This window comes from Anoplopoma fimbria, chromosome 15 (assembly GCF_027596085.1).
Source record: "Anoplopoma fimbria isolate UVic2021 breed Golden Eagle Sablefish chromosome 15, Afim_UVic_2022, whole genome shotgun sequence".
NCBI lineage: Eukaryota > Metazoa > Chordata > Actinopteri > Perciformes > Anoplopomatidae > Anoplopoma > Anoplopoma fimbria.
In genome coordinates this window covers 19,895,378-19,921,179 of record NC_072463.1, presented here as the reverse complement: position 1 = coordinate 19,921,179, position 25,802 = coordinate 19,895,378, and the positions used below count along the sequence as shown (strand labels likewise).

Sequence of the window (25,802 nt, the reverse complement as noted above, 5' to 3'; positions counted from 1 at the left end):
TATGTCACTCCACTGGTTGATATGATTAATTTCTACTCTCGGAAGACCCTGCTAATCATCTTCCTCTCTTCCTCCGTCTCCCTTTCCCATCAACCCTCCCCCTCCGTCTCTCTCCCCCCATCCCTCAGGCTGCTGAATAGAATGGCCGCTGATGACCGGCACCTACCCTCCAGTTGCGGGTCCTACATCAAGACGGAGCCATCCAGTCCCTCCTCAGTCATCGACACGGTCAGCCATCACAGCCCAAGCGGCAACTCAGACGCCAGTGGCGGCTATGTCAGCGCTATGAACAGCCACTCCAACGGCCTGGACTCCCCACCAATGTTCACCCCCAGCGGGCTCGGGGCCGCCGCCTGCCGCAAGCGCTACGATGACTGCTCCAGCACCATCATGGAGGACTCGTCCATAAAGTGCGAATACATGTTGAACTCCCTCCCCAAGAGGCTGTGCCTGGTCTGTGGAGATATAGCCTCGGGGTATCACTATGGGGTGGCCTCTTGTGAGGCCTGCAAAGCCTTTTTTAAAAGGACAATACAAGGTATTTTTCTCCTCTCCCCTCCCCCACCTAACAAACACTCAATACAAGTATTTCATTCCTTGTCGCTGCATTGCCAGACATAAAAACACCCTCCATACAAGACACCTTTGGCCTCACAGCAACAATGAAACATACTCAGTCCAAGCGATTTACTATGTAAAAAGAAATCACTGGAGTGTGAAAGATGTTTTCTCTACCTCCTGAGACTAACAATCTCCGTTAAAAAAAAAGAAAAATGTTTTTGATTCAATTGGTGTAAAATACTCACTATAGGATAACGTTATAAACACATTTACAAATTATCAACTAAAAAGAGAAACCAGAAGAATATTTTGACATGGGGCGGAAGTGAAGGTATGATTATGTCGTCTGTCATGGTTGGTGGCGTAGGGTGGACATGACATCATCACTCAGAGGTCAGATTTGGTGGAGTGTATGGGGCTGTTTGCCCAGATGCCTTGGGGGGCTCAGAGAACGTGCTTTATTATTCCTGTTCTGTATTGTGTGTGTGTGTGTGTGTGTGTGTGTGTGTGCTTGGGGACTAGGGTGGGATTGGCTATCTGCAAGGCATGATGTATCACAGCTTCTCATTAGAGAGGCAATGAAAGGCCCCCCACTGTGAAACTGTGCGCTCTGCTCCAGATTAATCAGGGAGACGGAGATATTGTTGAGCCGGTAAACAGCTGCCCAAGTCCAAGCTCTGCCGGCTTAGTCCTGCAACAAATACAGAAGACAAACTAGACGAGAAAGGTGAAATGAGCCAGAAGGTTGGAGTATAGTGAAACGAGGTGATTAAGAGTGGAAGAATTTGATTTTTAAACCAAATGAGTCTGACATGTTTGATCCATTGCTTTCAGTAACAAATGATTGCAGGCATAATATGAAGATCTGGCCTTCTGTCTGTTTAGGTGTTGATTTTGGACATTACAGCCCTATCAGCTTTAGACAGTCTATGTACCTTTTGCAGGCAAACAAAAGCATTAGGCCAAATCCTCCTGTTTACCCATGCTGCCATCAGCAGTCCTGTCTATTGACAAAAGATGAACATTTTTTTCTCAAGTAACATAACTGGGCTTTTGTCCCCTCACTAAAAGTACACTGACGGCAACACAATGAAACAGGAAAAAAGGCATCGGGGAAGAAAGGGACGTCTTAAGTGGAGCAATGGCCCAAACAATTAAGAGGAAGGTACATGGAAAAAAAATTGAAAGCTCCTCTTCCCCCCCCCCCCCTCACTTTGCATTGTCGATTTGAAATCCCTCTCTTTCTCTTCTTGGAGGGCTGCCTGTAATGGAGCTAATCTGCCGTCGTTTGTCCGAGCCACAGGAGTTTTGTCAATAACAATCAGCGTTTGGAAAGTGTAATTAAGGCCGAGGCTTTTCATTAGGAAGAAGGGAGGGGGCCGTCTCCAGGGACGGGCATGCCAATTAGAAACTCAGGCACGCGTCGCCGGGTAATTTCAGGGAAAGGAGGGGAAAAAAACCCAGGACTTCTTTAGATTGGAGAGGGACCCTGCTGCTCTTTCAGAGGAGAGGGGGAGAGGCTTAATGGCATAATAATCAGACAGGGGTCCCAGGCAGAAAAAAGCAGGAGGACGCAGGGACTTTTTTTGGGGGAGGTGAAAGCCTTTCCAAAATGATAAAAGAAACACATGCGGGATGGCTGGAGGAGACTGGAGGCAGTAAATAGCGGGATGTAGAGCCCTTGAAAGAGTGAGAGGGTGCCGCTGATGAGAACTGATTAATTAAAGGAATAACGAGGCAGTCAAGGGTGGAGTGTGAGACGGCCCTCTCTAATGAGAGGAAAACAAAGGAGCTGTCTTTTCCAGCCCTTTATCACATTGTTCTATAGCACTTAGGGCAAACACCATGCTAAGTTAATGTTAACCATGTACAAGACAGTTTCTTTATCACCTTGTGCTCACCTTGTGTAACTCTGTATCATTTCTCGTGATACAGCAGCTAATTCCTGATAAATATTCATTCATTTTAGTCGCATTTAAATTGTTTAGACTTTTTGTGATAATTTAAGCACTGAGTAACTTACTATCTTTGTTTTTTCCCCGCTCCAGCCTCATGCTCTTACCTTTTCAACAAAAGCGGATGGAAAATCCATCATCCGTCACCTATTCATCCAGTGAAAAGCCCCTTGAACTCTTACGTGGAGATAGTTACATTACTCAAGGCCAGGCCCAAATTAATGTCAACCTGGATCTCCATCCATCCCAGAAATACCCCCGTTCTCATTGCTCCCTAATCATCCCGCCATTCCTGCACCTCACGTGCCCCACCAATCAAAAACATAAATCTCTTATTGAACCGTGTTTTCTTCCCGTTTTGAACCCAAGTGTAAAATTGCTTGAAAACCAACTGAACTCAGTGGCCCCCTTTTATATGAAGTAATAGACCTTGACAGTAAGCCTGTAAAAGTCAGTTTAGATTTTGATGAGAAATACCTGCCATTTTACTGTAATTTACTTACAAGACCTGACTTTCCCCTCTGTGCCCTGGCATGGGTCCTGCAAAGCCATAAAATAGATTGAGACAGATACTTATCAAGAGGAGGAGGGAAATCTTTTTCTTCTCCCTTCACTCTGTAATGTTATTGTTAACCATACCATAACCTCTCTAAAGACGGATAAACCCCGGCATGGCCCTCGGGTTAAAGGGGTTCCCGCCAGTATGCTTCATTTCTGAAAGTGAAACCGGCCATTCTATTTCTCTACAAGCCTGGATTTCCAGTCATCATCTCTGAATTACAAGGTTATTGTAAATCGTTTAAAAGAGGCGCCCCTTTTGAGTATATGATTGAATCTAATGTGACTACAAATTCCCAATTAAATCAGTAGTTAATTGTGACACTTAATTACTTGTTTACTAATTGTTTAATTACTGTTCAGGAGACTGCAATGTTACATTAGAGGTAAATGTCAGTTATATCCATTCATCTGTTGACCTAAAAAGTTCATTCACCCTTCTGTCTGAAGTTTTGGTAAATAAGACGAGAAAGAGACTGTTTCAAACAATATCATTTGATCACACCAAGGCAAGAAAGACACAGTAGGCATACAATTATGGCTACATCTTACAGTGATAATGCCTACTCTGTTCAAAGTAGAAATGTAAATGCATTAATGTAAATACCTATAATTTTGTTTTTATTTAACAATTACATTCGAGTACCAACCTAATTAACCATTTAAATTACAGGTATGTGTTGCATATAGTGTATGTGAAATATATAACATAATTATTCCTACCACGGTGGTTACAAAAGTTACTATAACAATCAGACATAATAAATAATTACATTTGTCGCAGGCGTAGCAAGTTCCAATCTATGGTTGGTGCCTTTAATACGACCATTTCTTGGATATTTTTCTTCTTTTATAAATATGAATGTATGTCAATAAATAAAACTGCCAAAGAGAGGTCGAAGCTTATGGTCAGTTAGCTCATCTAAATGATGTTAGGCATGATTTGAATTGGGACTTACTGTTCGTATACTGATACTGAAACTTCTTCTAAATATAAACCTAATGTAGAGATGAAAAAATTAAGTTAATCCCCCCCCTCTCTCTCTGTATTGAGCTATGAGAAGCCTCCTCTGACAGAACATCAGACGCAAAGAGGACTTGACAGGACAGGTGGACACAGTAGCACAGCAGTGTGTGAGCGTGTGTTTGTTTCTGCTTCTAGAGTGTGTGATAATCAAGGACTATCTCTCGGAGAGTTAATAAGCCACCAGGTGTGGTCTGTGCACGTGCCCCCATCACCCCTGAGACGGGGAAGGGAGAGAAAAAATACCTCCATAAACAAAGAGTCCTCAGGGGACACGCAGGTTTAACTGTGCCTGGTCGGGCCGTGCAAGCAAGCAAACCTGCCACATAGCATGCCTTCAAGGGAGTGAATAAAATGATCAGTAAAGATTTTTCAGATTTGCAGAATCTATGTTTCTTTCACGTATTTAGTATTTAACGTCCCAGCAGATTGCTGATTGGTTAATGTATAATGGGAACGCAAACCGAAAAGACCTCCAAGAATTGATTCCAGCACAGGGTGGCACTGATTGCCTCCTCCCAGGATATGGGAAATGGATAGGATTATTATGGTCTGGTTCTGCTATGACAACAGAGAAAACAGACAGAGGAAAGACAATCAGAGCTCATCAGCCGCCTTCCCTCACACCTTTATTTACCCCAATCCCAAAGAGATGAGGAGAATTAGCATACTGATTTCTAACCCAGATATAAGGAGGAATTTCTAATTATTTATAACATCTTGGGACCCTCCTCTTGATCTGCTCAATAATGTTAACATAATTGCATAAGTTGTCAAAGGATGTCGGAGGGCTAGTGGAGGAACGCCAGTGGAGTATTGCACAGCTTTCTGTTTCTCTGTACAGAAAATATGGAGGAAAGGTTCCGAGCTGTGGAGCAGCTACAGGATGTTGGATTGCAATCCTGATGTGCTCGTGTGTGGATTTCTGTTGACACACCGCAAAATATAAAAATGTCTTAGAGGAATTGCTTTACAGTATGTGTGTATTTACTAGTTTCAACAGAAAGCACATTTGCTGACATATTGTTTACTTACATGTATTTTAATGGATGAGGGAAAATATTGAGGTACTCATGATGATTGAATTATATTTTTACTCATCACTCAACAGTTTATTTGTCTGACAAAGACATAAAACCCCGGGTTAAAAGAAAAGTTTCGGGCAAACCCCAATGTCAAAAGCATTAAAGCTGAAAGCCTGTTCAAAATGAGGGTATTTCAGATTCCGAGGCTGAAGCAACCATTACATTGAAACCCTTTATTGAAAACCCCTGAATACAGTAAAATGTACAGAATCAGACAGAAGCGGAGGCATTGGCTCACATATCCTGCCCTTTCTATCGCTAATGCTAGAGTAGAGCGCAACCGGGTCTTTTATTGTGTAGCAATGAAACTCTTTTTCATTGCTCCGTCCTGGAATCAGACGCTGCAGTTGAATAATGCATTAGGCCTCTTGCCTGTACTCTATGTAAATAGTCAACAATAGCAACAGTGGTAACAACAGGTTTGGGTCTGCTGGAGAATTATGTAAAGTGTTCAGGGGCAGCGTGTCTGGCTCTCCAGCCTGCTATTGAAGCAGTGGCAGGCCCTTCTGAGCGCAGGGGGACATGGCCTGAGCCCGGGGCCCGGAGGGGACACGCGCAGAATTAATGAGGCCAATTTAGTGTTGGACCTGGGTGGCTTCTACTGATGGGTCCTGAAGGACTGTTGTAGCTTGACTTCCACCCCCAACCCTCTACCTCTTACCCCAGCTTCTCCTCCTGCTGAGGCCCAAGTGCTGGAAGGTTCTCTACTCACTGGAGACCTGAGCCACCTGCACACTACAGAAATGGATTCTATAGGCATCCATGTGGTTAACAGGTGCCCGTTCCTGGTTGGCAAAATATGATTTATTATAGACCATCTGAGAACACACATCAGTAGGAGCACCCACTTTACCATTAGGCTCTCTTTAGAGCCTCGTTCAATGCTTTCACCTCATGTTCTACTCAATATTTGAAGATTTCCAAAAATGTCGTGTTAGATTTTTATGTATAGGACTTAGACTGGTTTTGTTTGTGATAACCTGTTCTTCTTCTTCTTCTTCTTCTCCTCAGGTAACATAGAATACAGCTGTCCTGCCACAAATGAGTGTGAGATCACAAAGCGGAGACGCAAATCATGTCAGGCTTGTCGCTTCATGAAATGCCTCAAAGTGGGGATGCTCAAAGAAGGTAAGAAGAGTAAGAGCATTTTTTTATTATTCTTACACACACAGATACATGTACTGTACGTATTTTGGTTCACATAACATTCATGCAAATAAAAAAAACACAGCATTAATCTGATTTGGGAGCTGCTAGTGGAACATTACAGCATCACACACTTGTTCTCATGATAGTTGTTTCGTTAAGTCCCAGACTGCTTCTGCAATGAGTCCCACAGTAGCTTTCATGTAGCAGCCCAGAGTGAGAGATGCATACAACCGGCTTGCCCAGAAAACATTTCCCAGCCCCCCTGTCCTCCCCCTACCTACACAGCAGTAAATAATGTGCAGTTGAGCTGTGGACAGAAATATGCTGAATAGGTTGATCCTGCCGTCTGAGTAATAGAAATGTAACAGTATTCCACCTGGAAAGGCTCAGGCCGGGTCCCTGAGCACACACTGGGCACGGTCTCAGCTCATCCCCGGATATTGATCCACTAAATGTTTTCCGAACATCTCAGCTCTCTTCCTGAGGATGGTTTTTTTAAAGTCACGCCAGCAGGGAATTCAGTGACAATTAAACATGCTTCCGATGGATTGTCCTGGTAGCTCCCCCCTCCCCCTCCCCCTCCTTTGACCCTGACTGAAACCCCATGAGACACAGAGGCATGGCTGCTCTTCCGAGGCAAAGCACCTATCCGTTGCTCACCTGCCTCTCTGTTTCTCCCTCCGTCGCCTTCTCACTTGTTGGTTGCTCCAAAAGGGCCAGACAAATGAATAATGAAAGATTTGTGGCTTGGGGGTGAAGCGGCGGTGTTATATTTATTCAAGCCTCCTCTGGGAGTAGCTCAGGGACTCTGTAAGGAAACGCGTTTTCCTCGAGTGCTGGTGAGCGTGTCACTTATGTTGCGCCAAGTATGATTGTCCCTCATGTTTATACAGTGATATGAATACGTCAAGACAGAAGCTCTGATAAATGAAAGTCCGTACAATCTTCCACTTTTAAGTTCTCTGTCTAACTCTGTGCAGTATATATATCCCACCATTATTCCTCCCATTATTCATTCCAAGAGCGGGATTTATAGATGCATAATATATCCGGTTGCCACCTGAAGCCAGAGTCATAGCCCGTATGGATCTCCACACAGTAACAGAATCCGCTGGACTGCATGCAGCCAGATAAAGCCTCAGTGCCAGAAAGACAGAGTAATCGCATTACTATCTGATGAAAAATTGATGCCAATATATCATCTTGGAGAATAAGAGACTACAAAAATATGTAGCCGTGGCTATAAATGAATGACCAGTGTCAGGTCGGAGTAAAAAGAATGTAAAATTCAAATATGCAGAATTCGGCTAAGCCCGTGTGGTTCTAATGCCGTACACTTCAGCACATTGCCAGAATAAGAATGACACAGCGGCTGTCTTCACCTCACGACAACTATTATCAGGGGCTGATTGAAGTCTTGCGCAGGTGTTGCAATAGATCCCTCTAAAATAACCGATTTCTGTCACAAGCAAAATATTATTCTTAAATTTGCACATTTGTCATGATTAAGAGAGACTTGAGTACGCTCTGCCTTAAGGCCTGGCCCTTTAAAGTGTCACCAAGACGAAATGGAAAGAGAGACACATGGTCTCTGTCCACCGTAAGCTCTATGAAGCCGTCGGCTCAACGCCATGCTCAGGCCCAGAGTGTGGAGATGGCCACCGCTCATGTGACTGAGGTTGCCACTTACTTTCATTACTGCAGAAAGGTCACATTGTGTCTCAATGGAAAATCACCTAATTATAACTTTACAGCTCCAACAAAGTACAGTGCTGCCCCCCGATGAAGCAGAAGTTTAAATACATCACTGTCTCTAGAAGAAGAGCAATATTACAGGTATTCTGAGTAAGTTATGGTCAGATATTTCAGTTTTTATTACTCGCACTAGTGAAATTCATACAACATCAGCTTCTACTGAGCAAGCACAAAAGCTGCGATCATAACACTCATATCTCAAAGTTCAGTAAGAGGTGAAGGAAAACGGTCTGGAAGATCAGCAGTCTGATTACAGGAGAGGCTAAACCCTGTGTTGAGTCGCTGTACTTTCCCCCGACTGTATAAAGGAGGAAGTGATCAATAGAAGAATCAAATGTCAGAGGCAACAGGTTTTTCCTCTGATCAATGGAAACGGATCAGAGCTTAGAGCAAGAGAGAAGACAAGATACTATTGAGAGATTACATTGACATCATTCAGTGGCAGTTGCTCTCTGCACTGACTTACTTTCTCCATCGCTCACTAACACATAGATCCCTCCACACATGTGCACACGCACAGGTGTAGAAATTTTTTTTTATTTCTGAATCGTCACATATATATTTTTATCTACACATCCGTAGTGTTGACCAAAGACTATAGTTTTTGTTCCATTGTCCTCACTGTGTAACAGTGCTTTCTGTAAAGGTAAAAAGAATCCGGCCTCATTGTAAGAGGACAGCGTGACAGCCATGAACATTTGCTGGACAAAGAAGCAAAGTGTGTCTTTGCTGATATACAATACACCTCTCATTGTTCCGCAGACTGGCATGCAAAGGACAACCGCATCCCACAATAGCCCCGTCACAGCCACATAGGCAACATAGAGAACATACACGCAAACCACACTACGCTCCGATGTACGTTGCCTGAAATACTAGACATGTCACTGTCCACATGTATTGCCGGCCGTCTATACCAGTCAGACAAATACAGTCTGCTTCCAAGATGCAGTAGTAAAGTAGGTTATAAAGAAGCCTGAGCCAAAACGCACCAAAAATGTTTGTTTCTTTACAATACTGTAAATTTAGAGCAATTTAAAGTGTAGTTAAAGTATTTTCAATTAGCAGTGGGAGCAGGGCTGTCAGCTCACTAGGGAAATTGTAGCTAACCTGTAAATTGACTTTGTGACGAAGGTGTCAGTATGGCAGCCCCTGGGTCAGCAGAAGGGGCGGAGGGCAATGCGTGACAGTTTTTCCGCAACCTTCGCTCATCCCCACTCGTGATCAAAAATGCTGCAACACACGTACAAGCATGCAAAGCTGGCAACAGGGACCCTTTGAAATAGTGCTGACGGCAGTTTAGCGGGGCGGCTTCCTTGAAAGGCAAGGTTCACCATGCCTTGCCATGTGGCCTTCTGATTTTCCCAGCTAAAATAGGGTCTGCCTAAGCCCCCCTTGGCATTGCCAACCATCCCAGACATCCTGACACTTTCCCCAGAGAGAGACACCCAGAACAGGTGAGGGACTCAAAATAAGGATCCCTAGCACTGCCGGCCACACAAAGTGAGTGAAGACAGGCCCTTTTGTAGGAGGGTACTAGGAAGGGGATTATTATTGTTTTTGGAGAGAAAGAAGAGCCCTAGGTCAGCTGGCCCCAGCCCCCACCCCGAAGGCCTGTGCTAATCCGTGCACAAATGCCAGCCGCCTTGGCCAAAAGCCCTCTCCCTCTGCAGACCCGCTTTGAAGAGATGATACCCGAGCTCGCCCGCTGCTACCCACACTGCACTGTGAGGTGGGCCATAAAACAGCGAGATGACTTTGGATGAGGTAGCACTCAACTCTCTTCACACATTTATTACACTCCTTCTGTTTACTTTGGAAGGAGCACAAGAGACCGGTCAGAGTCAGAGGCGTCGGGTGTCACCAAAGGGACATATGAACCCCACAAAGGCCCCGATAAAGTCTCGACCATAGATCCCCATAGCAAAGTGAACGAATCCGTCTAGCTGCTCTTAATCACTCTCTCTTCCCCTCTGCCTGTATCTGGCCCTGTTGGACAGTAAAATGAGACAGGTTAGTGCCAAGCTTTAATTCCTGTCAGCATCTGTTAATTATGGCCAGGACTGTTCTAATTAAAAGAGGCACCCATCTACCTCCATCACCGGCTTTACACTGGCTGATTCGGCCACATGACTCAACCGGCACAGAGGATCATGGAGAGCAGAAGCAAAGCCAACTGGCAGACGCCGAGCTCAACAGGGGGGAAGAAACTGCATAGAGCAGTGAATTTTCCAACCCTACAGTAGTAACGGGAACATCTCGGCTGAATCTGAAACTTTTTTAAGCAGTCGCGTAGTAAAGGGTGTTTGAAGACTATTCTCAAGACGCCTTCGAAGAAAAAATTGTTCTTTATATTTTACACATAAAAATGAAACTGTCATTTTGTATGTGCGTGTGTGTGTAAAGCTCAGGTAGTCGCCATCATATGATTCCCTGGTGCTTGCTGAGAAGGATGATGTTCTATTGGGAATTGGGGGTAATTAGGTTAGTGGGTTGTCAGTGTCAGGAAATTGAAAGACAATCCTAATCAGATTTGTGTTTCCAGGGAATCAAATAATTTATAAAAGTAGAAGAAATCTCTATTCTTCAGCTTTTTCAAGATAATACATGTGTTGAGTGTGAGGGACAGGGGGCCACGTACGACCACGTAAGATAAGCGGTGAAAATCAAGAAGCTATTTTGCATAAATCCACCGTTGAATTCCTCTTTGTTAAATGAAGGCCACCCTTCTATCTTATATCATCTGATTTTCCTCTCAACCCCCCTTCACTGACCGACCTCCAATCACCGTGCATGGGACACATCCAAACTCATCCCCTCCAAGAGCACTTGCTGATGGACAAATTGTATTAGGCTCATTTGCAGTGGCCACACAATGCCCAGGTTTGACACCGTCCTCCCTGTTATAAAGTGATGAAATCATCAAGGAAGTGCTCTGGCTGCGGGTGTTGTTCGCTCAGAGGACGCGGGCGACTGACAAATTAACTCCTCCTCCACCGCAAGCATTTCATTGAGCCTTTTCTCATCCACCCTTTAATATTAAATTTGTTTGGGGTGGGGGGGTTACATTATGCATACAATGTAAATTGAAGGGTTTCTCCTTCTTGACAGGATTAAGATATCAAGGATATTTAGGCCTCAGGGAGCAGTGGACACGCTGGTCCATATATGGGGATGCAGGATATATTATATTATATTCTATATAAATATTTGCATACACTTACATTAAATAACCAAATATGTGCCTGGTGGTATCAAATAAATAGAACAGTGTAGATGAAATATTTTAACTATGTTGAAAATGAATAGAATAGAAAAGACATCCAAATGGAAACATTCTTATCAAATAATGAGATAATAAATAACTTATGTTATGATGAGGCCGGCCTGACATTTACAGTATCAGTGTGGAACCTGGCCTCTAGGTGTGGCTGGGGGCGATAAGGCCTCAGTGCTACTCCAGTGAAAGAGGGGTGAAATAAGGGTATTTTATTGGAAAGCAATACCTAGTTATCTATCTGCAGCGTGACAGCGGATGTTTTGTACAGTGTGTGTGGGGGACTGTGTCTTTACTTGTGGGCTGGTTAAGTTTCTTTTCGCGAGATACCGAAGAGCGCTCACCTGAGCTCTCACACCTACTAAAGCAAAGAGGCATGTGGCTGGCAGCTAATTAGTATGCAATCTGCCTCACCCCAAAAGCTAAATAATTAGAGGGCCAGTCTGTGAGATCATTGACCCTGCGTTAAATATTCATATGTTTAGACCTGCTCTGGGCTCAGCTGTGTCACAGTAGACCAGCCAGGCATGGACCACATATGTTAAGGCAGCCGTGCCTCTGACACATTCTCACACACACACACACACACACACACACACACACACACACACACACACACACACACACACACACACACACACACACACACACACACACACACACACACACACACACACACACACACACACACACACACACACACACACACACACACACACACACACACACACACACACTTGTCACTATGCAGTTCTTTAACAATACTGCTTTTACACTTGATCTAATACAGAATATGTTCAGGTGTCATCTCTGATCATCATGCTACATGTTTGTTCTAGTGTAATACACAGAGGATTTATTTTGCATCCTTTCTCACAAATATTATTTTTGACCGATTCAATTTTTATGTATTTGAATTCCCTTAAAATCTATTGTGGTAAATTATACAGTCTCTTAACCTCATGTCTCTGTTGTCATTTCTAACCCAGGGGTGCGTCTGGACCGCGTGCGAGGAGGCAGACAGAAATACAAGCGGAGGTTGGACAATGAAAACAACCCGTACCTCGGCCTGACGCTCCCCCCTCCCACCAAAAAGCCCCGTGAGTACTGCTCCGTCACTAGCCCATTGTCTCCCTCCTCTGCCAGGCCAACATGCAGGTAAAGCTGAGGCAAAAATTCTAGGCCAGCCTCATGTTTCTCCCGTCTCTTCCATGTTTGGTCAGTTGAGACATCATTGGTTAGAAAAATAGGCCAGGTATTGTTCCGGTCAGAGCTGAATTATGATAAGTCCCTCGAGCAGATGACCGATATTAAACAGCGACAGAGTGCTCGAGGACACAAGTGTCTCACATTTTCACACATACATTTTTTCCACTCGTATGCATCCTGTAGGGATAAGAGCTTTCAGTGCTTTCATTTCACTCCTACAAATTCAAGCTCCATCCATTAGTTTGCATAATGAGACAGAGAAAGAAACCGGAAAGTGAGACCATTCTACCGTGTGTTACAATTTCACAAATGCCCAGTGTTTATCAGCACGATGATTCTTTGTGCTTGGCTGAGCTTTGCAGTGAAAAGACCTTTGACCTCTGCTTTGCTTTGACATCCCCTCCTCCCTCCTCCTCCTCTATCCTCAGTCACAAAGATAGTGTCTCACCTGTTGGTGGCAGAGCCGGAGAAGATCTATGCCATGCCTGACCCCACCATGCCGGAGAGCGACATCAAGGCTCTGACCACGCTGTGCGACTTGGCTGACCGCGAGCTTGTGGTCATCATCGGCTGGGCCAAGCACATCCCAGGTATAAAGCAAATTATTTTTGCTTCCTTTTTGTCTTTATTAGGCCCGTTTGTTCTTATTTTTTCACCAGTTTTTTTTTTTTTTCTCAGTCTCTTCTCCACACACAATCTGTATGAATAAACATGTGCACCCACCCGTAGATAATTAATGATTGCAGCTCATACAGCCTCGGGGTGTGTGGAGGATGGACGGGGTGCAAAATGGACAAAGCTGTGCAAAAAAACTAATCAATAGAGGGCATCTAAAACACCTGCATTGAACGGAGAGGGGGACACAGACCTAGTGCCAATGTATGTTGTAATCACCAGGGAGATTTAGAAAAAAGTTGGGGACCTGCCCAACCAAACAAGACATCATATCGCACACACACACACACACACACACTCGCACACACACACACACACACTCGCACACATCACACACACACACACACACACACACACACACACACACACACACACACACACACACACACACACACACACACACACACACACACACACACACACACACACACACACACACACACACACACACACACACACACACACACACACACACACACACACACACACACACACACACACACACACACACACACAAACACAAACGCACTCAAGCACAAGCACACATACATTGAATTATTGATGGGCATAATCATGTTTCTTCCTTGCCCCATAGACGTTCTGATAGACGAGGTGTTAGGTTATAAGAGGCTGTTGAATTAAGGATACAGCACCTCACGTCAGCAGAGATTTTGCTTCCTTCAAGAGTTTTCCCTCTGATTTTGACAGAGAACACATTGTTTAGCCGCTCTTTTTTTTTTTTTGCAACCGAGGCAGATTCTCCTTGATCTTGAGCTTGACCCCCATAACTCTATAACATTACACTGCTGTAGGCACGGAGGGGTAACAAACTAAATGAACGTGTCCCTCAGCGGCACCTCCATAACCTCTTCTTCTCATCAGCATAACTTGGTGAAGCACAGAGCATGCATGTCAGCATGCAGGAAATGTGCGACACCACTACCGCAGGAACACACGCACACACACATGCTGTCTGCCTCTATCTCTCACACATACACATATTCATACGAGTGTGTGCATGCTTTTAGGATCATATCAGTGAACTCAGAAGATAAATTGCAATTTCAATTCATAGATTAGGACGGTTCATTTATTTTCAGTAAAGTGAATAGGACACTAGCTGACCTCGGGCAGGTGCATTTTGTACTGAAAAGGTATTAGAGTACTTCTCAGAAGGAGAGGTATTAATCAGGTACAGATCTGATAGTAAGGAGATTAGAGATGGATATGCTCCCAGCCTCATGGCCTCCGCCCCGGCCCCTTATGCGTCTAAACTGTTTGGATCACTCCCCATGGGCCTGCGTGGTCAGCACACTGAGAGTTTAGCAAGGAGCTTAGTCAAGACTGGATCACAACTGACCTGATAACACACTCATGGTTGTGACCCAAAAATCACAACAGTGTCGCAGACATGCGCAAAAACGCCGACACTCCTGTGCTGGCTTCTGAGTATAGAGTGTGCAAGCTCGGAGGCATCACTTACTGAGACACAAACACAGTGCAATCAGATAGAGAGGAGTCTTTTTTAAATCTCACTGTAAAAAAAACAAGGAATATTTCACAGGTCACCTTAGGCCACTGAAAAACCTGAAGCCGTATGATAAATAAATATATCATATAGCTCACCATTTAATATACAGTCAGTGTTAAAGGCTTTAGCTTGTATCCTGGAGTGCATCATCATGTTAATATGTGTACTCTCTATCTCGGATTTTGTGTGTCATAGTGTTGAAGCTCTGTTAATCAGATTATACTAACACGTATTGTACAGTGGATAGATTCATAATGTTAATGGGATTTGCTGCACAGATTGTTACAGAGGACTTGTCATTCCAAGTGCGTCGATAATGATCATTTAACCCAAAACCTGATGCAGTAAGCCTGACGTTCTGTTCCAACTGTGTTCCAGTACCTATGACAATGTGCAGCACCTGCGGGAATGCAGACGTTAAGTAGATTATTCTGATCTGCTTCCGTTTCACACACACACACACTCAGTCAAACTCGCGCTTTTGTTTTATATTTGGTCTTGTATCGTAAAAGCACACATTCGTTTAAGATGAAAAATCTAAAAGAAAAAAAAAGGATTCAGCTGAGTGCTCGGTCTTTGCCTGTCCCTTTGGTGGCGTCTGTATTAGGACAGTGGGTGTCCTCTGGCCATGAAATGGCTGCATAATTGAGTTGTACATGGCTGAACCTGATCAGAGACGGTTCACTGGTTGAGCGAGACTCCATGCACTAACAGTCATGCAACAACGGTACCCAAGGGCAGCCTACCATGCTCGGTTACTACCATATTTCTCCCTCCACCCGCTCCAGGACAAGAAAGGAACAGGGGGGAAAGTAACTGCTGATTGCATTCTGATAGATTTTTGCAGCCTTAGGCAATGGAATTAAAAAGATTAACAGTTCATTATGAAGTAGACCACATTGATTAGGCCATTGACAGATGGGCCAATGACCAAAGTCCAAATGTAACAATTTAAATGTCGCGAAAATTGGCACTTACCTTCTCCCCATTGATTTTTAATTTCCCCTATTCTGAGCTAACATTTGAAAACGCATTTGAAGAGTGGAATAATGTGGAGTAGAGTGGCCCCATCGAGTTTTAATTGGAGGGCGATTGGAGAATATCAAAGCTCTACCATTAGTGTAGATGGTATCTTTGCCTTACAGGGTCCAATGTCAGCTTTGTCATCCCAACTATATTTAGCATACCGTGAAAGGTCAGTTTGCATACATGAAGTGCTTTTTCAGGTGTTTCAGGTTTTTGCTCAGATGAAAAAAAAAGAGCACAATTAATCAATCAGATCAGGTGCACTTGTTATCTTAGTTTAACGAGGCAGATATTGAAGGCTGGTGTCACATGTCAAGAGCCTTTTTCACAGGTTTGCCATTGCCAGGCTTGCCCTCTTTCTGAATCCGCCTTAGATTAATTGATAATCACAGCGGAGCTTTTGGACACTAGTGTCACGGCTCCAAATAGCACCATGAAGCAGTCTAACACGGCTGTTGCCTGAGGGGGGGCAGGGTCATTAGGAGCCGTGTTAGGGGGATGCTGACAGATGGCTTGTTGCTCCTAAGGTGCTAACAACCTTTGACACACATAGCCGTCCACTGTCCACCCCTCTGGCCCCCTTCCATCCCGTAAAGCATCATTTCACTCCGTCCCAGAGGTTTAGGGATGTATACTGACAGCTTCGGTACACTAGGACCTGTTTACCACCCTGACATTGTTGACTTCTTTAGGAGTGGTGGGATACCAGTGTGACCCCTGTGGCCTCATGTCACCCCACATTGCTTCCCACCCGCAGTGGGAATGTCATGTGTTCATATGTTAAAACTGCCATGCATGCTGCTTATACAAGAGGTACTCGCTGTTTTGTGTTTGCCCGCCCCCATCTTCCCAGGCCGGAGTGTTTTCAGCGAGGGGAATTCTCTGAAGGCTAAAGGTCCAAGCAAACATTGACTCTGCTGCTGCTTTGCTCCCACACAATAAAACATATTTTTGGTCCGGCATGTCTATCGCCAGAATGTAAAATATTCAAACTGCATGTTTATGCCTTCAATTTATTTCGTTTTTTTTTTTTTTAAAGCTACTTAAATGTTCGTCCTCCTCATGTTATTGCATTTTGGAGTATTAGATTCAGGCCAGATTAATCTAATAAAACAGTCTTGTTGGCATTGTTCTATTCATTACTGGTGTTTTGGGAATATTCATCATCTCTGCTTTATTGGATTCCAGCTCATCAGCACTGCATTTGACAGACAACCGCCTGGCGGGTTAGTTGTTAGCGTGGCGGCAGCGATGTTAAAAAGAGATCGCGCCTCTTGTATGTTGTCGTGTTTGTGTCAGCTCACCCCTCCACCATAATCACCCACCCACCCATCAGACCACCCTCCTCCAGCCCCCTCCGGGCTCCTGTTTTCTCTTTGCCATTAAATTGTGAAATCTACTTACTGTGTTGCCAGCCTGATCCCACTCAAGCTGCGTAATCTCCTTGTAATAGAGTGCGAATACTGCCCGGCAATAAATCAGCACCTCATCAGTGCACTTTATTAAATATAGACACCAACAGACAGCTCTTAGTATATTCAATTTACCCTCTGACGTAGGCTTCGACACAGGAGATAAAGATAGATTGAGCAATCAGGTGGATGCCGAGGCCTGAACCCAGGCAGGAGAGCGGGAGGAAGGCGGAAAAGCTGCAGGGAGATTGAGATGGGGGCGTACGGGAGGCAGACAGGCAGTCAGGAGTATGCAGGGCCAGCAAAGGGACATCTGCCAGGGAGGGTGGGGGAGGGGCTTTGTTTAGATACTGTGACACATAAGCAGGTACATCCAGCATCCAGCGTGTGCAGTGTTCATTTTTGTAGCCAAGTTGAATCAGTTCAAAATCTGAAACTGTAGCATCGGTGTAGAGTTTTGCGTCGTATTCTATATAAAATGCCTTGAAGGAAATCTTATATGCTGATGTGCCTTTAAGTGATCGTCAGCAGAGCGCCATCCCTCATTAAGCAATGTTGCTTGATGGCAGCGGAGATAAATTATGTGTAATTATGGCAATGATTAAAGGCTGATTCGTCCTGGTCTTTGGGGCTTAACAGAGATATGTAACGTCAGGATTGGGCAGTTGGACCCTTGGGAGGGCTAAAGACTTCTCCTTAAGGGTCAGGGGGTCACAGGGTGCAGATTAAAACAAGGGGATTACTGTATTTAACGTTCTTCAACCTCACAACGTTCACAGGCTGCTGGTCAAATCACCCATTCCCCAGCTACTTACAATGGGATAATGGGCTGGTTATCACGTTGACAGAAGGCAGATAGCGGACTCTCCTGAAAGTCGGCGCTGGAGTTAAAAAAAAAGAAAAAGAAGAAATACATTTTGGTCATCAACCTCTTTTTTTCACTGACTCAATTTAGTTTGTATTGACATGATTTTGTCCAATTTAAAAAAAAAAAAAAGCCTTGGTTTCATCAAATCAGTGTCGAGGGAAAGCTCGCAGCAAACTGAGCTGTTTGTGTTGTACATGAGGCTGGACTGCAGGTCAAATTATTTACGTCAAGCACAGCAATTTATTACCAAGCTGCTATTGATTGGGTCCTCCTGACGCTGTCATGTAGATCCAAGGAGAATCATAGGTACACACACACACACACACACACACACACACACACACACACACACACACACACACACACACACACACACACACACACACACACACACACACACACACACACACACACACACACACACACACACACACACACACACACACACACACACACACACACACACACACACACACACACACACACACACACACACCACTAGATCTAACACCGTAGTGTGTCACTTTGCCAGATCAGAGGAATCTATACAAATCAGAGGTGCATACATTTTCCCCTTGTCCTTTTATTTGTTCTTTAAGCTGCCATCTAAAATGAAATATAAAAAAAAGCTTTGATATAGAATAAGTTATGGCAGCATGATCATTCAGCTCAGTTTGAGGTGAAAAAAAAAAGATGTGTTGAACCTCTGGGGTCCTGTTAGGGGCAGTTTTACTCAAACTGGAGCCCAGAGCGCACTTGACTTGGCTGAGGTGAGATTGCCGCTGGGCAGAAGTCTTCAGGGCCTGCTTGTCCTTCTGATAGCTAGCCATGATAGATCAGCTGCTGTCCGGCCAGAATTACTCTCCTTCCTCTTTCCATCTCTCTCTCTCTCTTCCTCTTCCCCTCATGCTCCGGTCCCCTTTTTTTCGCTGCTCTCTTCCTTATCTCCCTCCTCTCTGGCTCATATCTTCTCCTCTCTTTTATCCTTCATTTCTCTCTCTCTTTCTCTCTCTCGCCATTTTCTTTCTCCCTTTTCTCTCCGTCCCTCTGTCTGCTATGTTGTCTGATTGAGGGTGAGTTACGAGGGGGCTGCAGCTGGAGGGGGCCACCGTGCCTCGTAATTACATCTCTTTTTATTACCCGCGCTAATGGCCCTCGGGGAGAGGGAAACAATAATAAATTAATAGAATATGAACTCCAGCTCAACAGAAATCTACAGCATTTCATTTTGGACCGTCCTGTGCTCTGGCAGATGAAACGGCGCTCTGATTAATCTCTGCGAGGGGTTTGAAGCAGCCGACTGTGGGTTTGGGCTGCCCCCTCCTGCCCACAGCCGAGTGCTTTTGGGGGAGATAAAGGGAGAGGTGATGGTTTTGGCTTCTGTTGTTGGTCTTTAGTGGCCTTGTTTTCACCCTTTGAGCTATGGGTGATGGTGTGCTGGTGCAGTTAATGGTCAGTTGGGCTGCTCTGTTGTGTTGTGTCTCCGTCTGCTAAATATGTTGTTATTCCTTTTTGTAGATTGAATTTCAGTCATGCCCACACAGGATAAAATATGGCACCTCTGATCAATTTAAAAGTGAAAATCTCTTTGAGGCCATATGACTGCTGTATGAGCAGAGTGCTTAAGTCAAAGTGAACAAAGACAAAGCGCTGCATTGTTATTATCTCTGTATACATGCCACAGAGACAGAAGCCTGCAGGTGCACTCAGCAGTGGAGTGGAAAAAGGCCCTTCAAGCGCGCAGACAGGCCTCTCTGATTTGGTCAATATTGTGTCATGTTTGGTCAAACCCCGCCAAGGCAGTGGGCTGGAAATGAAGATGTAAATATTGATATTTCATTAGAAGGAAATCACCCACTCTGACGGCACTTAACCGGGCCACCTTCAGAGTGCGGCGGCCGGAGCGCCGCGTGACCCGCGGAGTCGGGGAGTCACTTCATTACTCGATTAAATTGAGTGGAAAAAGGCGAGGCAACGACACGAGATCCCATTTGGAGCGATAATTTAGGCCCTGAAGAGTGGGGATGGAGCAGAGGAAAAACACCACCTCTCCATCTCACAACACTGGATTAAATTCAAGGACTTTTAGCGTCAAAGGTAATTGTAGGCTGCTGGGCTGCATGTGTGCATGTGGTTGAGAGGTGTCTGCCGTATCAGAACAACTCGAAAGCCTCTCCAACAAACCCTGAACAAGGCCTTCACACGGGCTGTCACATTGGGAGCAGCGCTTTAGTTCCGCCTCAGTCCTCCTTGGCATTAAAAGGCTCGACAAAGCCTTGCCTGTGATTGTGATGCCAACCTGATGCGGCAATCAAGACCCCCGTCCACGCTTGCATGACAATTTCCCCTCCGGCCAGTCCACAGTCTGTACGACTTAATGGCCATGTATGCAGACAAGGAAATAACACAACAAAAGATTTTAAGATGCAGCCTGGATATGTGTAATGGCACAGGGCTGTACAAAATATGGCTTATTGCCTCCGCTGATAATAGCCGAGTGCTTTGAGTGCTTTCGGCAGTTTGCTTTGTTGGGTCTAATTTGGGCACTTCAGACCTCTGACCAGTCCAGATGGACAGCAGCACCTTTCTGTTAGCACTCTATTCTACTGACTATTGATTCCCCTTCAAAATGTGAAGGCCCGCACATTTTGATCACAATCTGTTAATTAATGTATCCTGCAGCTCTTCCCCTGCAGTGGTCATCACCACGATAAGGGAAATTGAACACTCAGGTACTACTCTCTCATTTCTCTCTGTCTCTCTCTCTCTCTCTCCATCCTATTTCTTCTTTACTTTCTCTCACTCTTCCTCATCATGTCTCTTGTTCTTCTCAACTTGCACGTGTGTGTGTGTGTGTGTGTGTGTGTGTGTGTGTGTGTGTGTGTGTGTGTGTGTGTGTGTGTGTGTGTGTGTGTGTGTGTGTGTTCACGGTGTCCTGGCAGTAGGAGATAAACATCAGACTGGTGGCTGCACCCCAGCGAGATCATTTATATTTAAGAGAAAATGTGGGGGAATAGGTGCGGTGAGCGGCCTGGTCAATACTGTAATCTATCGCCTCTTAATCACGCAGTGGCAGCTAGCGTGGCAACAGCAAACTTGTAAAAGCAATCATATTAATCAGGGGCGGAGCTGAAGAGCCTAATATGCCGCCGGCGGGCACGCTGTGCAGACGGAGGGGAGGTGGGAGAGGGAGGAGAAAGCGTGGGGGAGTTCATGCAGTTTATTGACAGCTGAAGGGTAGTAGGAAGGGAAAAAGGGGATGAGATGGCTATCTGTTCCTCACTCTCTCTTCCTTTTCTCTTTTTTGCTTTTACCCTTTTTAATTTGTTTGAGTTTCTCACAGCTCATCTTTCGGGGATCTAGCAGTTTGTTTTATTTAATGTTCTATTCTGAGCGTATGTAGAGGTGTTGAAGGGGGAATGACAGTGGTTTGATGCGCCCGAGCCAATTTCAGCTCCTCCAGCTGCTGTTGGAGAAAGAGGCCCTGGGTTTAAGCAGGTCTTCAGGCTGAGCTTGAACCAGCTGACCCGTGCTCTCTCTCTCTCTCTCTCTCTCTCTCTCGCTCTCTCTCTCTAGATCTATGTGCATACGTAGGCCTATAGGGTGTCATGATGTGTTTGTTTTCCTCGTGGACACATGTTGGTGTATCTGTGCGTGTCGCTCTGTGTGTGCGGTTGTCCCCTCATCACCTCCTCCATGTCATGTCCTCAACCCCTCCAATGAGAATACGTCTCGGCGCTAATCCCCCCACACACCAATAGAGGTGTGACAGGATACAAGGGGTAACCACATGGCTTTGTGTGTGCCAGACCTTTGCACCGATTTACTGTCCTCACTTACAGTAAAGCCCACTCAAGTGCTCTGACACCGGCTTCAAAGAGGACCTTCCACTGTGCATTTAAAATTAAACACAACTCGCTAACATGTGCCTCCGTGAGTACTGCCGGCTACCAGGGCTTGACCATGCCATCTGTTCTTTCAATTTAAAATACTTGTTTTCTACTTTTTTTAAACTCTCCAATGAAAGAAGACTTCTGGCTGAATCATGGAAGAGGAACAAACGTGCATGTTTAATGCACAGACTCCTGTCCTCATACAGTCTCCCCCTCTCTGTCCCTCCAGGCTTCTCCTCCCTCTCTCTGGGAGATCAGATGAGTTTACTGCAGAGCGCCTGGATGGAGATCCTCATCCTCAGCATTGTGTTCCGCTCGCTGCCGTACGAGGACGAGCTGGTGTACGCCGAGGACTACATAATGGACGAGGAGCACTCGCGGCTGACGGGCCTGCTCGACCTCTACGTCTCCATCCTGCAGCTGGTCCGCAAATATAAGAAGCTCAAAGTGGAGAAGGAAGAGTTCGTCACACTCAAGGCCATCGCTCTCGCCAACTCAGGTGGGACGCATCATTAATAACATTCACGTGTCATGATTTATCAATGAGGCGAGTTTTATGTGCATTTGAATTAGAGCTACCACAAGTTTTAAATGAGCATCAGAAAATTAGAGAATAACCTCAATAAAAAGGGAAATTATTTATTTCATTTATTTAGATTTGTTATACTTATTTTAGTTATACTTACACTTTCATGAAAAATATTTTATATATATATAAAAAAAATATATATATATATATATATATATATATATATAAATATATATAAGTAACTGATTAAAATTATAACAACACTTTTAATAACATTTATAATTATTGATATTTTCTCCACTTTTAGATAACAAACCTACCCTAAAGCAGGCATTTGTTTGCTTAATATTACTCTTATTTGTTTCATTTCACAATGCAATATGTTTTTGTTTTAAACAAATAATAATTTTCCCACTCAGTTCAAATCAATGATGTAAAGCATTATTGAAGCAGGTAAAATCTAAAAACTATTTTGTAGATTTTGTTCACAAGAAATCAAAGTCAAAAATTAAATAATCTTTTGAATAATGATAACTGAATTAATATGCAAAAAATATATAAGTTGAATACATTAAAGTTGTACCAATATTAAAAGAAAAGAAAAAAAGAGATTTAAACATAACATTCTTTAAGTGTATTACTCACTCGGATTATTTGACTTTTTCCTGACTGGACCTCTGAGTAATCGACACAGACAGTGTAATATCCAGAACAGTGAGGTATTGTCTGACACAGTTCCAGAAATGACATTTCTTAGTTTTTCAGAAGTTTTTCAGCGTAACCTTTTAGTTTAGAGCGTGAGATGGAGAGATGGAGAAAGAGATAAGGGCAGTGTACAGGAAAGAGGGATTTTTTTTTTAATTGAACACCTTCCGTTTTGTGATATTTCTCAAGCCCTCCCTCTCTCCTCTCCTTCTCCATCTCCATAACAGTAGCTCCCGGGCACAGCAGCCACGGGAGATAAATTTAGCATTTCATTAGGAGCACAGGGGCTGTCAATAAAATGTGTTAAGTCGAATGGAATGAGTATCGGGGAGTGATGGGCCTCGTTTGTTTCAATGCGAGGACGGCACGCCGCTATTGACAGGCTCCTTTTGAGGAGGCAGGACCTGTCCCCGCTCTGATCAATGCACGCCTGGGTCACCGGGCCGCTCTGCCTCGTTTTGTCCGGGGCTGAAAAATGAAAATGCTGATGGCGGGCCTTTGCTTTCAGACAACAGAGCTTTGGTTGGGAGGTGGGGTGTGGGAGATAAAATAAATGGGGGTCGGGGAGAGAAGAGGAGGAGGAGGAGGAGGGTGTCCGAAATGTTAGAACAAGGTCTCTGGGAGATCGCTCTCCCGGGAGTCCCCCTGGTCTGACAGCTGTGAAAATTCATAGCCATTGATTTTGTAATTAGCAGTTTATCAATCGGATCGACGTGGGCTCACTGATGGATTGCGAGGAAATTGTTTCTTCAAAGTTGTTTTTTTAAGTCGGCCCCTCCTCCAAGGACCACAAGCTGCATGCTCGCCGTCTCCTGCCCTCTTTTCCTGCCCATCTGTTGAGATGTCTCTATCTCTCTTTTTATTTTCTCCTTTTTTTTTTTTACTCTCCCTGCAAAGCGTTCAATTATAATAGGTTCAAATCAGGTTTATTGCTTAAACGTGTTTGAGTGCATAAAAACAAGGGCAAATTATGATTTTGATTTGAAAAAAAAAATGCAGCTTGTTAGGCTGTGAATCCAGCCTCTGTGAAAACAACAAGAGATAATTATGTCACACCACGTCCTCATCTGAGATTTTCTTTCTTTCTTTCTTTTTTGCCTTTTGTTCTTCCATCCTCCCCCGCTCACCCCCCCCCCCCCCCTCCCTCCCTCCCACATTCACTTTACAAAATGACCTACTTCATTTCACCACTGTGGATTTGAAAAACCGTCAGGGTGAGAAATGTCTCAAGGTCTTGGGAATACAGTTGTTCCAGTCAATGAATTTGGGGCGAAGTCTGAAATCTGTTTTGCCTTTTATTGTCCCGTGTGGTAAAATATGCACCGCCAAGGTGAGACGAGTCAGGCAGCCAATGACATGCCGCTGCCGGAGTGCCAGACACCGGTTAACCAGTGAGCGGCAGCGTGACCCCCAGACTGTCCCTGAGAGAGGCTAGGAGGTGGAAAGAGAGGCAGAGAAAGGCCACAATGAGAGGGGAGTGCTGTAACATGATGTACAATAGAATCAGTGAAAAACAGTGGCAGCGTAGCGAAACGTTATAGGAGCGACGACACCGGAGGGAAGCCAGACTGAAACTGTAGACTGCTCTAAAATTGGCCAGAAGGTGGGATGGATCTTGGCTGACTGAAGCTGAGAGAGTCCCAGTTTTGGTTCAATACAATATAGAAAGAGATAAATAATAGAACATTTACAGCTATATTTCTGTGTTCATCTAGCTGTAAAATAAACCCATTAGTATTTGTTTTTCCTCCACTCTGATGGACAGAAACTCCTTGGAGGGTGAAGGAGGGAAATTAATTGAAAGAAAGTGTTGTATTCATCCCAGGCTTGTTTATGGCGTCCAATTCTCTAATGTAGCCCCTTTCTTTCCCTTGTTTTTTTGTCCGTTAACAGCCTGTCCTTTGGAACAGTCAGGTGTTTAATGTGTACTCGCTCAGAAGAGATTGGGTGCTAGTCATGCTATTGTTACTGGAGGATAACATTGATTTTCAGTCTCGCTGGTCAAGGGCCGTATGAATATCCCGCCTGGCCCACCAAAGACCAAATATATAAATAAATGAAATAAAGCAGATGTCGTTTTTTTATGATCTATTCGTTATCTTGTCGGGGTGTGAGTTACACTGATAATGTGTTTGCTACCTTACTGCTACTGACAGAGCAGTAAAGATCAATCAGATCAGATTTAATTTAGTTTTCGTAAAATTCCATTTCCCATCACCCCTGTTATATTACTACTGTCTCAGAGTGCAGACTACATTTCTTAAAAGTTACTTTTTCCTTTTAGACAAAACATTTAAAAAGCCCATCAATCTTCAACCTCCTATCTCTGCTCTCGTCCCATCAGACTCCATGCACATAGAGGACATGGAGGCGGTCCAGAAGCTTCAGGACGCTCTCCACGAGGCTCTGCAGGACTACGAGAGCAGCCAGCACCAGGAGGACCCGCGGCGGGCGGGCAAGCTGCTCATGACCCTGCCTCTGCTGCGGCAGACGGCCACCAAGGCCGTGCAGCACTTTTACAGCATCAAGGTGCAGGGAAAGGTGCCCATGCACAAACTCTTCCTGGAGATGCTGGAGGCCAAGGTCTGAT

At 44.6% G+C, this 25,802-nt stretch overlaps 1 protein-coding gene across 1 annotated transcript; it reads left to right on the top strand.

Moving 5' to 3' along the window:
• Positions 1–128: 128 nt before the first annotated feature.
• Positions 129–25,802, top strand: esrrb (estrogen-related receptor beta). Its single transcript, XM_054613671.1, is given in 7 exon segments — positions 129–538; positions 6,195–6,311; positions 12,354–12,495; positions 12,497–12,522; positions 13,002–13,163; positions 22,208–22,477; positions 25,557–25,802. Coding segments are annotated over 7 exon segments (1,359 nt in total). The 5' UTR covers positions 129–141; the 3' UTR covers position 25,802.